Consider the following 14067-nt stretch of genomic DNA (forward strand, 5'->3'; position numbering starts at 1 on the left):
CGGGGGCCCAAAATGTTTTCCCAAATGTTAATTCCCTTAGGACCTTTATAACCGACTACAGCCTAAACTGCTGGACGGTATTACACTAAATTTGGCAGAAAACTAGTGTTTGTTCTTCAGATCGAGCTATTTGTTGTTTGGTGGAAATCTGTTCAGTAGTTTTAGTGATAATAAGCTTCAAACAAATTTGTAAATATAGGAACGCAGATCATCCGCAGATTCGTGAATCCACGTGCCAACAGAAATGCAGTGATTGGCTGGCCACAACCTGAGAGGAAACTTGCAACCACCATTTTGTTCATCGGGACTGTGTTCCCAATGGGGAAAATAAAATTAAAAATTGATCGAAGGGGCCAGTGTAGAGGTACCCTTACTCCATGGGACTAATGGAGGGTCTTTGAGGGTCCCCTCATGGGCCAGGTACTATCCCCCAAACTTTTTTTTTTCCTTTTAAACCACGCGGGAATCTACCAATCCAGCTCGAATCAAAAAAAATGCTCAATCACAAACCAATACACCTACTTACGCACTCACTCACACAGTCTCACAACCTCTCACACAACCAATCAACACCCTTACAGCCAAACACACACCCACTCACAGACCATCAAAAACACTCACACCCACACACAGCTTTCACACACCCACTAAGAAACCCGCTCAGACACTCAGGCACCCACACACATACCCACTCGTACACAAAGGCTGTGTGCGGCGTCGGGCAGGATACATGCAGGGTCTGGCTGCAAGGCCTGGCCCCAAGCCAGACCCTACTAGCAACCCCTGTTGCGCACAACCTTTGGTCGTGCACAGCATCAAATTGGCAACATGTGGGGGTTTGGCCTTTAGAAAGCCTTAGAAATTCATTAAAAAAACAAAGGTTACAGGGATATTATAGTTAGGTTCTGAATTTACTTGCACAAACCATAGAAGCTGTTATAGTTATTTCAAGTAACTACAACTCGTGCCCTCGCCATCCACAGCTTATTACCCCACATATTGCATCATTGATGACATCTTCTGTAGCCTCATTGATATTATCACTACAACATTTGCACTGAAAATATTGAAATGAAAACTGTGCATGACAGGGGCACATGTTACGATTACCTATTGCAGGCCCCAAGGTATGCAGTCCAGGGGACTAAATTGTCTGAGGAAAGGGTCTCCCATGTACACCCCCCCCGCCCCAAACACGTGGGGGGGTGTGTGCGTGCGTGTGTGTGTGTAAACAATTTTTTTTTTTATTATAACGTTTTTGTTTGGAAAACCTCAGTTGTACCATTACAGGAAATTGCAAGCACAGACCAATAATCGCCGAACAACAACATAAAAGGATTTAAAGCCTCGCACGGCGAGGGGAGACAATACTGTAAAGGTCGACGTAGGCCTGTAGTCAGGATCAATGAATTAGTGTGTCCACAATGTTCCAGGAGATGAGAGGATTCCATTTTATAATAAAGGTATGAGGATCTTATAGCGTGCAATATTACACAATCAAAAACTGAGCAAACCTCAGAACAGGAGAATAGTCTTCAATAGTGGAGCACAGATTGGGAAGCATACTGAACAGCAACCACGTACCGAACCACAGTGTTCCACTCACTCGAAGCAAAGAGCCACAGCTAAGTCACATGAATACACATTACAAAAGACTTCCCAATAATACTGGACCCCGATCCCCAATTAAGTAAAAAAGTATATAGAAACAGGAAAGAGACGAATTAAGAAGAAGAGAAAGAAAAAGGAGGGCCATAGAAACAAAGAATTAACATAAAACACATCCCATCCCCCAACCCCCCCACCCTGCATACCAGCGGAAGGCCACGGCCCACCCCCCCCCCCCCCATAGGCATGCCTGTCGCCCCAGTAAGAACCCCGAAAGTGGGAAAAAACGGAGGAGGGCCCTAGCTCCAGCCCCAAGCACACCCCCCTCCCCCCACCCCCAAAAAGCATAAGCCCACTAAGATGGAATGTGAGCATTAATTTACGTTCATGCCAGCCCCCCAAGGTCTCCAACTCAAGCAATGTTCCGTTTCGGCACCGAGGTCACACAAGAAGTGTCGTGAACAGGCAGCGTTCAGCCCTGGCCAGTACGAGCAGAAGTCAGCAATCCTGCCAAAGTGTGTGTAAATAATCGCAATAGACCGACAGTACCAGAAGGGGCCACCCAGGCCCATGGCAAATACCACAGCAATGACTCAGAAGCATTCCTCCGGGATATACTGATCGTCTGCGGTAAGACAGGGCGCTGATGGTCAGGAAACAAATCAGCCGGTAGGATGGTAGCAAGGGTAACAGATGCACAGTCCCGGTCATTGCGCTCACGAGTCCCACCATCCAGCACCACACACTCCTGGGAGTCCTCAGCTTCAACAACCAGAGATAGGTCGGGCATATATTCCTCTATGCATCCGTCTGCTTCCAAATGTTCCATGGTAGGAGAGATGGCCGACTGCGAGGCATGCAAATCCATCCACCGACCTTTCAGGGCTATGTGCAAGTCATTGATAGCCAGCCAAACATCTCTCACTGTAAGCGCCATCCCCCCTCTGCCAGTATACTCGGAGCCTCGGGTCTCAAGGAACAAAGGAAGATCCGTCTGAACAGCGGTCTGGCTCCGATAAACAACGTGCAGTTTGTGAAGGGGTTACGAAGAGACACACTCAAGCCCACACATAAGCACAGTGTCACGCGCCTCTTACCGCACTGCAGCCAAAGTCCGGTCCGGGCAATTAACTCTGCCTCGTGGCTTATTGTTCTCAAAGTCACAGGTACCAGCCGGAAACCTGTGCCGGGGAACTCGAAGGTCTGGTGCCGCGACTCGCTTGTTGGCCGCGGCAATATGCGGTTTCAGTTTCCAACACGGGGCACCGGACCGTCATGGCCGAGCGGGCCGTTGTTTATCACTTGCAAGGCGGCTGCAACGCAACCCGAGGTCCCGGCTCACCCAGAGGGGAGGCCAGAAACTTCAGGACGACGATTCTCGGTCGTCCGGGCCGGTGCGTGGACTGGAGTCACACGGTCGGGCTCCACCTCCGCTCATCTGCACGGGGCCACGGACGGGATGCAGGATCGTGAACAGGATGTTGCGGGAGGTGAGGGCGAGCGGCGGAGCTGGGCGGCCATGTTGGCCGCCGTCTTGGCTCCTCCCCTCCGTCAACAATTGTTTTGACTTGAACTGGGTGCTCCCTTGTGTCTGGTCAAAGCTAAACCTCGTTAAAGAGCTATATGATAGCGAAACGCGTGCCAGGGGTTGCTTTTATTCAGTTCAGGTTGGCTTGACTGGTATTTTCTGGATCAAGATGTAGCTTCCTGCCAAATTTGGTGTCATTCCGTTCAGCAGTTTTTACAGTATAGCTTTTCAAAAAAGAATATGGGAAATGCATAGTGTGCGTTTTGGAGTCACCCCTTTTGTGTGTCTCTCTCCCTCTCTCTCTCTCTCTCTCTCTCTCTCTCTCTCTCTCTCTCTCTCTCTCTCTCTCTCTCTCTCTCTCTCTCTCTCTCTCCTCTCTCTCCCTCTCTCCCTCTCTCTCCCCCTCTCTCCCTCTCTCCCCCTCTCTCTCTCTCTCTCCCTCTCCCTCTCCCTCTCCCTCTCCCTCTCCCTCTCCCTCTCCCTCTCCCTCTCCCTCTCCCTCTCCCTCTCCCTCTCCCTCTCTCTCTCTCTCCCCCTCTCTCCCCATTTTTCTCCCTCTCTCTCTCTCTCTCTCTCTCTCTCTTCCCCCCCCCCTCGCTCTCTCGCTCTCTCTCTCTCTCTCTCCCTCTCCCTCTCCCTCTCCCCCTCCCTCCCTCTCCCTCCCTCTCCCTCTCCCTCCCTCTCCCTCTCCCTCCCTCTCCCTCTCTCCCTCTCTCCCTCCCTCTCCCTCTCCCTCTCCCTCTCCCTCTCCCTCTCCCTCTCCCTCTCCCTCTCCCTCTCCCTCACCCTCTCCCTCTCCCTCTCCCTCTCCCTCTCCCTCTCCCTCTCTCTCTCTCTCCCCCTCTCTCCCCATTTTTCTCCCTCTCTCTCTCTCTCTCTCTCTCTCTCTCTCTTCCCCCCCCCCCCTCGCTCTCTCGCTCTCTCTCTCTCTTCCCCCCCCCTCTCTCTCTCGCTCTCTCTCTCTCTTCCCCCTCTCTCCCCCTCTCTCCCAGCAGGGCCTTGTGCTTACTTAGGACTTTATGCATAGAATAAATAATTTTTACATTAATTGATAGCATTTTAGTTCTCTAGAGGGCTGTATCAGTACAGATGAAAATACCATGTGAGGCTGTCACCATGCCAATTTCATAAGTAGTACTGTACCAGTGAAACTCACCAGTGTGAGAGGGTGATAAACTTATTGCCAGTTTTTCTGGCAAAGTACTCTGGACTGTTGGCCTCTGCCAGTGGTCTTATCCATTGGCTCCCTCTAATTATCCTCTTTCTCCATTCAAGACTGTAAGAGGTATTGGAGAGTGTGTTGTGAAAAGAGTGAAAGAGGGAGAAAGGCATATATCCTGCTGTTCGCTGGTACCGAAGAAGGGCAGAGTTTGGGTGTGCCTCTTCCAACTTTCTCTCCTAAACAAGTATCCTCTCCAAAATCTGGCATTGAAAACAGTTACAGATTTTATTGCCACTTATGGATGAAGACGGTTTGAGCCTGTTTATCTCTAGAATGCATATTAGAAAGCTGTAGACACAGGTTACGCAAGAGCTTTTTATTCTGTTGGAAGCAAGGTCCAATTATTAGGCCCTTCCAAACCTACAAGAGCTACTTACCGTTCATTTCTTGGTATTCTACTTCCATTTCTGGAATTTGTGTCTGTTCCCTTCTCAGAAGCATTCAGTGCACTGGTGTGCTATTTGATCACCAAGACAGGTAGATCCATTATGCATTAATTGAAAGAGAGATATGCTTGAGATGCAGCTGACCTTTCGATCTAAGGTATCTTCAACTGTTGCTCATCTTTCGGAGACTTCTTGGTCTGATAGTGTACTGTACATTTTCGATACCTCAAGCCTCTACCCCGAGATGGGCTGACATGAGTAGACACCTCAGTCCTGCAAAACTAATGGTGGGAATCACTCACAAAATGAATCGTGATATTGGATTGCCAGAGCATTCATCCCGTGTGTAGAGTTTGAGTAGGAATCTCTTGACATGAGAGACAATCTATTGTCATTAGACTGCCGTGACGTGTGATAACTGCCCCTTTTTTTATTAGACCAACTTGTTGATGTGGAAACAGTTGTCCCTGTACTAGAGTAGACACCATATCAGTAGTTTACACAGAATGAAAAGGCTTTTGTTGTTCTTTTCCCACCTCTTAAAGGGGCAGGAGTTCACCAATCATCGTTGAGCAAATTCTCCTGCAGCCTTGCCTTTTGCAGCTCTCAGACTTTAACTGGGAAGTAAAGAGGCAGTTGGTGGCATTGGAGCATTGACGCCTTCCACCACTTTCCTTCAGCTTTGTTCAACCCAAAAGAGAAGGCAGATGGGGTGTGTGTCATTTACGGTCATTCCACCAGCTCTTTCAGGCCTCATGACACCGGTGGTAATGTCTGTTCTGCATTCTCTGAAGCACCAGCTTCAAAACCTGAATTTGATAGGTTTCAGGTCCGATCAGTGCAAAGCAAGGTTTAAATTCTGGTGTTGTTGCGAATGGATTCTAAAGAGCTATACCCAAACAAATTACTGCCCATCTAATGTTTGCTCCTCTGGGTACATTCTTCCTTTGATAGGTTTCTCTTTGCCCATTGCTCTTCCCCTGAGAAAGGTTTGTGCTTAGTTTTGTTTATCCTTTCTACTAGAACTTCCATTCTTTGGTCTTTGAGGGTCCGTAAAAATGTCAGACGGTACGAGGGCAGGAGTGATTCTAATGAATTCAACAAGGATGTCCCTTCTAGCCCTGGGTGTTGTAGGTGGAGCCTCTCTTACAATCCTTGGTGGCTATGTAAAGCTTTCCTGTCCCACTTTCGGTCTGGGGCATTTTCTTATGATGTGGAATCTGCGAGTGGAAAAGCTTTTACATAGGTAAGCCATGAACAAAGGTAGGTAACTTGTTCTTCTACTTTATGGGTAACCTGGTAAAGTCAGATGACATTTTGTAGATTCGTGCCTAGGTTCATGCTTCAAAAGGGAAACACATGTTTCACTGAGAAGCAGAGATCAAATTAAGCAGTTTGAGTCAGGAGAAACCCTTGATCAGTTTTTTAATGCAAATGATGGCCTCAAGCTTTGACTATTTTGGGCAAGAGCGAAGGAGACCTATTCTTCCAGATGAGTATTTTTCCCACTCTTTCATTTAATTATCTCCTGTGATTCTAACCTGTGCATCAATCATTTTCCTTCTCCAAAACAATTGTTGGCAATAGATTCATGTATCATGTAATTAAGGCCTTGCAGTTAATACCCTATGGTTGCTAACAGATAGAAAGGTTCTTCAGTTACAAATTCTTTTTCGCTGTCTAGGAATGTGGGGATTTCATGACCGAGACCTTGTGCTTCGTAAATCCCTTTATACTCTAATGGAGAAAGGAGTGGAAAAGGAGGCCCTGAGGCGAAGGTGGAGGTGGCAGCAGACTCAACAGAACAAAGAGGTACCTGAGCACAAATAGGCATTCAGCTGATTTTAATATGTTTTTCTTTTATGCAGTTTCCTGTTTATCACTGATGCATTAAAACAAGCAGTTTCTTTTGGTCAGATTGCTGAAATGTACTAAAGAGCTGAAATGAATGGATTAAAATGTAGAGATGAATATCTTCTAATGAAAGTCTGGAGTGACTGGTTACGGAGAATTGCTGTTATTCAATATCCAGTGTCCACTGGCTAACATATGTTCATTGCTCGCCAGTCCCCATACCTGCAGGTCAAAATGTTCTGTATTTGTCCACTATTTTCGGGGTTCCAGGGACCACCCACTACCATTGCAGCCTAGTTGCTTTGATCTACCTCCTCTCTTGTCACGATGGTTTTATCTTCCCTCATCATTGCATGTGCATGTGTGTGCCCTTCCTAATCCACTTTCATTGTAACAAGTTCCTGCAATGGATAGATTGGAGTTTCTTGTCCTCATCCCATCTGTATTATGATGACACATTGGAGATGAAAGCCTCTTTTGCCAACTCAAGCACAGTCGAGTATTACATTCTGTGTATGTTATGTAAATACTTACCACTATAGTCAATCCTCCCTTGCCTATTGAGCTCCCCGCCTACCTGCATGAAATCATAACAATCAAAGTCAGTGAGAACACACTCCAATGACCTGGTGTTTTGTGGAGCCCAATAAAAGGATTCATCTAAATCTCTGCTGTGGGATAAAGTTACCCCTTATTCTGTACTCTGACTGGGGGCCACTACTTGCTTGTTTCATGGGATGAAATATTCTTCCATGGATACTGTCTTTCTTACTTCTAATAATAGTGGGTGCACACAAGCGTTCTTAATTTAAGAACCACTTTAAAGTAGAGCCTAAACACAGCCTCAAGTAATCGGGTATGGATAGATTATGCTGAAGTGCCATAGTTGCTGTAGAGTTGTTCCTATACTAAGATCACTTTATCCATGTAGGCTTAACATTGAATCTTTACAACCTATAGCTCTAACCCATTTCCCCTACCAACATCATGCATGTTTATTCCACCAGCCATGTATTATTGGTATGAAAGTAGCTGCAGGTCAAAACCTCTAAGTGTGCTCCTAAAAACTTAAACGTGTGAGTAAATATTTATGTGCAAAACCTCAGCTTTCAATGACTTCAATTTCTTTGTGGTCTCTTTGGAAGCTAAATGTTTTGCTCACATGTGGGCAATAAAATCATAAAGTAAGTGAATTAAAGAAGAGTGATGGAAGACGAAGTCATTGTACTTTGGTGCATAGTAGGTTGTAATTATACGACCTGACTGAAAGTATTTTGATAGCTGCCTTATTATCGCAGGAGTTTAAGGTAACCACATATTCACCCTGTGCTTAAGGACTGGCTTCACCGGGGATTTGGCTCAGAAATGGCGGATGTACCCCGGAAGGCCAGGAAGCCTAATCTAGTGAAAGGTTTATAATAGGAAATGTGCTATTCACATATTCACACCGTGCTTCCGCCTCAACAGAAAAGTCATTTTTTGAGAGAGACAATGTGTGGTTAATCACATTTAGTAATCTCCAAATACATAATCTTAACAACAAAATGGTCTTTATATGGTCCTCTATTTAGTTGTTTTTCCCGAAATGTAGTGAACATTGTTCCTTAAAATAAACCAGCACAGACGAGTAAACAACACTGTAGGAAGGTCTGTGGGAGGGGCTGTACTTTTCAGTGAAGGATTGTGTAGGTTTCAGCACTTTAATGACTTGTTTGTGCTCTCAAATTTTGTGCTGCTTGAGTTTGCGTAGGAGGAGGCAAATATCTGTTTTTGTGTTTAATTTCTAAAGGGGAAGTATTTGCTTTCTTCTATTTAAAAATAATGAAATAAAATAAAATTTTGTAACATTTACATCAGAACCACATCGTATAAAATAACAAAAAAACACAACTCTGCCTCCTCTTCTGTAAATTTAAAGAACAATGGTTCCTGTGGCATAACAATTTGTACGATATACAATGTAAAACAGCTTAAATAAGCAGTATTAACTTGTAACAGATGAGGGTATGGCAAGGAAAGAAGCACACGTATGCAAATTTTATAAGAAAGACTTCTTATATTTCAACTCATGAAAGTGTCCATATTTACAACAGCAACACATATACAAAAAGTTATATGTACAAAAAGTGCAGTGCGTCCCAAGTGATTTTGTGAACAAAAAACAGAACAAACACAAATAATAAGTGATATATACAGTTTTGCGTTATGAATATCTACAAAGGGAATGACCAAGCAATATAATACAATAGTTGCTAACAGTGACTATCTACAATCATAGATCACTGTGCTTAAAGGGTTCCTTCCCTATAGCGTCGACGGCGTTTCGACCTGCTTGATGGAGGTCTCGTCAGGACTAACCAGTGTGGGACATCTAGGGGAAAGGTGAAAGTGATATTAATATGTGTGGTTGCTGAAATAATTAATTATGTGTGGACCAAAAGTGGGGAATTATTACCTCGTGGTGTCTAAACTCAACGCAACCCTTGCGTGATGAATTAATTAAATTGGACTTACAGTGTACCCAGCCGGGCACTGTTGGGAAACAAGATAGAACAGTTGTTAAAAAATAGCACGTGCTGTAGAAAAACGCTCCAATTGGGTCAGTGATGGTGTAGAAAGAACCACTTACCACTCTGGTTATAGTGGTGATCGTGGTAATGGAGACGAGTTTCACACACGTAGCAGCAGAGAAACAGGATAATACCTGGTGACAAGGGGACTTGCAATTAACATGGGGCTGTACCGCGGAAGAAGTTAGTAATGGTATGGGGCAGGGCGTCTCAGAGCTTACCTACTCGTGTGACACGGACTAGCTCAATCACAGATTCCTCTCGTCTGTATGGTAACAGCGGAGTTCCGGGTTTAGTGCGTCATCACGTATTTAACGTGATGTATGCGCGCGCATCCTATACGGGAGGGCGGGTGTTGTGTCATCGCGTCATTTACCTGATGTGTGCGCGTGCATTATGTACGGGAGGCGGGTGTATAGCGCTGTCAAATCGAAAAGCAATGGTCATGTTGACTGCGTGTGTTATGTCCCTCTTATTTAGATATTAAGACATGTATACAGAATAAATAGTGTTCTGTGCCGGTATGCGGGTTTGCAACAATTAATTTAACATCTTTCTGTAAAAACCATGATTTAGTTGATATCTAAATCGGTACTTTGCGCATCTTAGTCAAAACATAATTGAGCTACAATAAAAAGTTACATATGTCTTATTACAACCATAACCACAAATCATAAAGAGTTTAACAAGATTTGCTTTGCTGCAATTTCAACTAGCATACCTTATGGGAATCTCAGGAACACATTATACAAATTGTATTGTTATACTTTTATAGGATCAATGAATCATATTATACATGCATATCAACACAATCCAATAATTAGTTACGCCTCTTATTGGTACTGGTACTGAAATGTACAGATAGAAAAATTACTGCAATCAGTTTGTCAAAGTGGAGACAAATCCTCTCCATTCATCAGCGGAGTTAAGCCCCTCGTTGATCGAATTAACTCTATCAATCCAGTGACATTCGCGTCGTTGTAATATTTGTGAGATGTCACCTCCTCTCTCGGGTACTGTTGCAATGTCTATGACTTGCCATTTCAACTGATCTGCAGAGTGATTTTTCTCTTGAAAGTGGCATACCAATGGAGCTGTCAGAACTGCCCTTCGTATGCGACTTCGATGCTGTCCTATTCTCGCCTTAACTGGTTGTTGCGTCTGTCCAATATAGGGCAGACCACAAGGGCACCAAATGCAGTACACGACATTGCGTGTATTGCAATTGGAGAAAAACCTAAGTGTGTGTTCTGTGGACTGTAAGTCCAATTTAATTAATTCATCACGCATGGGTTGCGTTGAGTTTAGACACCACGAGGTAATAATTCCCCACTTTTGGTCCACACATAATTAATTATTTCAGCAACCACACATATTAATATCACTTTCACCTTTCCCCTAGATGTCCCATACTGGTTAGTCCTGACGAGACCTCCATCAAGCAGGTCGAAACGCCGTCGACGCTATAGGGAAGGAACCCTTTAAGCACAGTGATCTATGATTGTAGATGGTCACTGTTAGCAACTATTGCATTATATTGCTTGGTCATTCCCTTTGTAGATATTCATAACGCAAAACTGTATATATCACTTATTATTTGTGTTTGTTCTGTTTTTTTGTTCACAAAATCACTTGGGACGCACTGCACTTTTTGTACATATAACTTTTTAGGTCGAGCAGACCTACCCTCAATGCGTGAGCATTGAAGGTGTCTGCTTCAGACCTATTGTGGCCCGTATTTAGGAATGTGGACAGCTACCAGACGCGCGCTTTGACGAGGTCAGATTTCACCTCGGGAGCGATCATCTGATAGCTGGGCATGCGCGGTGCAAAGCCCTTGCTCACACACAGACACAGGCAGCCCCCACCCCTCTGCATGCACGCACGCACACACACACACAGGCGCGCGCATGCACACGCAGGCACACGGCACACATACAGGCACACGGCACACTATCCCCCGCCTCTCATTCTCTCTCAATCACACACAGTCACGCATGCGCACACACATGCGCACACGCACACGCGCGCGCACACACTCCCCCCCTTCCCTCCCCTCCCCTCCCCCACAGGCATACACACAGGCACGCACGGACTTCACATCAGCCCTGGGCCCCACTCACCGACTGCGCTCTTCGGCGGGGCTCCTCTCGCGCTCCGCTCCTCACGGCGCGGTGCGTCTCCTCTTCTAAATCGGGGCTCCCTCAGGTCAGAGGAGCCCCGCAACAGGCGCCACACTCCTCCTTCTCCCCGGCCCCCTCCTGGGGACCCGGGCTACCCCGGACCGGCAGGGCGCTCCATGCGCTGGCAGCTCGCGGACCTCGGGAGGCGGGACTTCCGGTCGGCCGCGAGCGGATTGGCCGGCCGGCCAACAGCTTCCGGGTCGCGCGGGCAGCGCGGCGGCACCCTATAATATGAACTTGTTTATGTAAGTGATCCTTGTATTTTTGTACGAATATCCATATTATTCCAATGTGGTACCTCAACGTTATGATGTTCTCTCTTTTTGTCTTAAATATAAAGAATTGTTGTTCCTGTAATGCACCTCAATAAGCGGTTTGGTGTAACGGCTGAGAAATTAATTCTTATCTCGGCATAAAGATGTCTCCTCAAACGTGTGATCCTGGGCAAACCGCTTCGCACCCGTGATGTGTTTTTTTTCCTGGAAGCGCTTGGAAACAGGCAGACCATCAGCATTCAGCGCTATAGTGTAATGAACCGGGCAGACCATTGTGTTCAGACTGGAAGCGCCTGAAGGTGGTTGGGTCTGCGTGGCGCTGCATCCAAGCCCTCGCACTCACTCTCCACCCCCGGCCGGGGCTCAGATGAGGCCCTGCTGGCCCCGGCACTTCTTGCAGGCGCAGGCCACGGCGGACAGCAGGTAGAGCAGGCAGCAGAGGCAGGCGAAGAAGGAGGCGGCCAGGTAGATGTGGTAGAGGCAGTCGTGCTTGTAGGCCGACACGCTGCAGTACTCGTGCAGCAGGGTCTTGTGGATCATGATGCCGGCGGCGGCGGCCTCCAGGCCGGCGGCCAGGGCGTCGTGGGCGGCGTTGGTGGTCAGCCAGCGCTCGCCGCCCAGAAGAGGCACCAGGTCCTGCTTGTCCAGCAGGGTCAGCAGGTAGAGGGCGATGGTCAGCAGCCAGAAGAGCACGGCCACGAAGAGGGCGAAGTGGATGGCGTCCTCGTACTTCTTGCAGGCGATGGTGATCCAGAGGGCGGCCCCGGCCAGCAGCTGCAGCACCCGCAGCACCCCCACGAAGCTGCGCAGGAAGGCCCGGTTCGCCCGCAGGGAGCCCCGCGCCGCCTGCGGGGGCGGGTGTGCAGGCGGGGGCGGGTGCGCGGGAGGGGGTGGGTAGGGTGGAGGGGGCATAGCAGGCAGCGAGAGGTCAGGATCCTGGCAGGGAACGTCCAAAGAGACAGCCCGGCGAAGATCTCCTGAGGAAAGAGTTCTGTCCGAGCCCAAAGTTTCCGAGAAGAGAGCGCCGCGCCAACAGCACCAAATCTGGACAAGTTGTCTCTGCAAACAGCCACCGCAAGAAGAGATTGATGTAGCGCCAAACTCCGAGCAGAGATGCTCAGCAGCCTCCGGTGAGAAGGGAGCGGCCCCAGTGAACACCCCCTCCGACCAGACAGATGTCCCCACAGGCGGCCTTTGGAGAGGAGAGAGGGCCGCCCTGCACGGGCGCTCAGGAAGCAGTGATTGCTTTTTTTTCTTGTTTGATGGGTTGGAGGATCTTTTCTGTCAGTTACCAGGGCGCCCTCGGTTCCTTCCTCCCTCCCTCTCTCTCTGTGCAGCTGTTGCTGCCTAGAGTGGGGCCTGTCCTGCCCCTGTAACCTAAAGCCTCGCCCCTCCTGACATCACTGCTCGCGTAACCCACTCTGCATTCTTTAAAAACATCTGGCAGCGGCAGAAACTGTTTCCTCTGGCTCTTTTCTGCTCCCATTCATTCCATCCATCCCAGTTTTTTCCCTTTTCGGAACTCCGGCGCATTTGCAGGCATGGGTTGGAGGATCTTTTCTGTCAGTTACCAGGGCGCCCTCGGTTCCTTCCTCCCTCCCTCCCTCTCTCTCTGTGCAGCTGTTGCTGCCTAGAGTGGGGCCTGTCCTGCCCCTGTAACCTAAAGCCTCGCCCCTCCTGACATCACTGCTCGCGTAACCCACTCTGCATTCTTTAAAAACATCTCGCAGCGGCAGAAACTGTTGCCTCTGGCTCTTTTCTGCTCCCATTCATTCTATCCATCCCAGTTTTTTCCCTTTTCGGAACTCCGGCGCATTTGCAGGCAGAGTCAATGGCACTGGTTGTTCGAGGCTGCGAAAGGCAAAAAAAAAACCTACAGAAAACTTACCCTTCATTGTGCTGCAAAACAGCGAAAAGAAATGGAACAAAATAGCACACAAGGCACAAAATGTAAAAATAAGTTCTCGCCAAAAGAGTTTTCTTATTTAGCCTTTCTTATAAAATCCCATATTCTGTATAAGAAACTGTAAACCAAAATAGCTGCCTTTTTAGTGCGTCTACTTTGGAAACAGGGTTCCTGAACAAGCAGCGGCAAAGGTGTTCCCCTGTCATGGTTGACCCCTTCAGCCGGTCCCGAATGCTTAGCCAGCAGCATGTGCCTGCTGGATATGAAGCCCATATTTATAAAAAATAAAACCTCAGTCCCAGACCGGAAAGTTCGGATGGCTAAAGAGCCAAGACTGGTTGAAGAAGCACAAACGCCACGGTACTGATCAACCCAGGTTTATTGTGTCACAACAGTATATTTCAAAATCTATCTTTTGCTAACATCTGTTTATTTGCGCCAGTTGCTTCCATCCTAGTATTTGTTATCCATAAAGTTGGTCTTTGCAAATCTGAGTAAAATGTTTTGATCTGGTTAGGTCGTCCCTCGGCTGATT

At 47.3% G+C, this 14067-nt stretch overlaps 2 protein-coding genes across 3 annotated transcripts in view; one reads left to right on the plus strand and one right to left on the minus strand.

Annotated features, from left to right (window-relative positions):
• OTUD7B (OTU deubiquitinase 7B) overlaps window positions 1-14067 on the plus strand; it is a 479130-nt gene that overhangs the window by 275681 nt on the left and 189382 nt on the right. For both annotated transcript variants that reach the window (XM_086945375.1, XM_086945374.1), the window contains one exon: window positions 6429-6556. In XM_086945375.1, coding sequence (XP_086801501.1) covers window positions 6429-6556 — 128 coding nt within the window. The remainder of the gene's footprint in view (window positions 1-6428; window positions 6557-14067) is intronic.
• Window positions 11838-12889, minus strand: LOC147677740 (MARVEL domain-containing protein 1-like). The gene has a single exon (XM_086946496.1). It carries the CDS (start codon window positions 12536-12538, stop codon window positions 11990-11992), a length of 549 nt encoding a protein of 182 aa, XP_086802622.1. The 5' UTR covers window positions 12539-12889; the 3' UTR covers window positions 11838-11989.

The sequence above is a fragment of the Lissotriton vulgaris genome, chromosome 12 (assembly GCF_964263255.1).
Source record: "Lissotriton vulgaris chromosome 12, aLisVul1.2, whole genome shotgun sequence".
In the NCBI taxonomy this organism is placed as follows: domain Eukaryota; kingdom Metazoa; phylum Chordata; class Amphibia; order Caudata; family Salamandridae; genus Lissotriton; species Lissotriton vulgaris.

Excerpts from the sequence above, each read along its gene's own strand:
- LOC147677740 (XM_086946496.1), bottom strand. The coding sequence starts at position 12,538 with ATGCCCCCTCCACCCTACCCACCCCCTCCCGCGCACCCGCCCCCGCCT.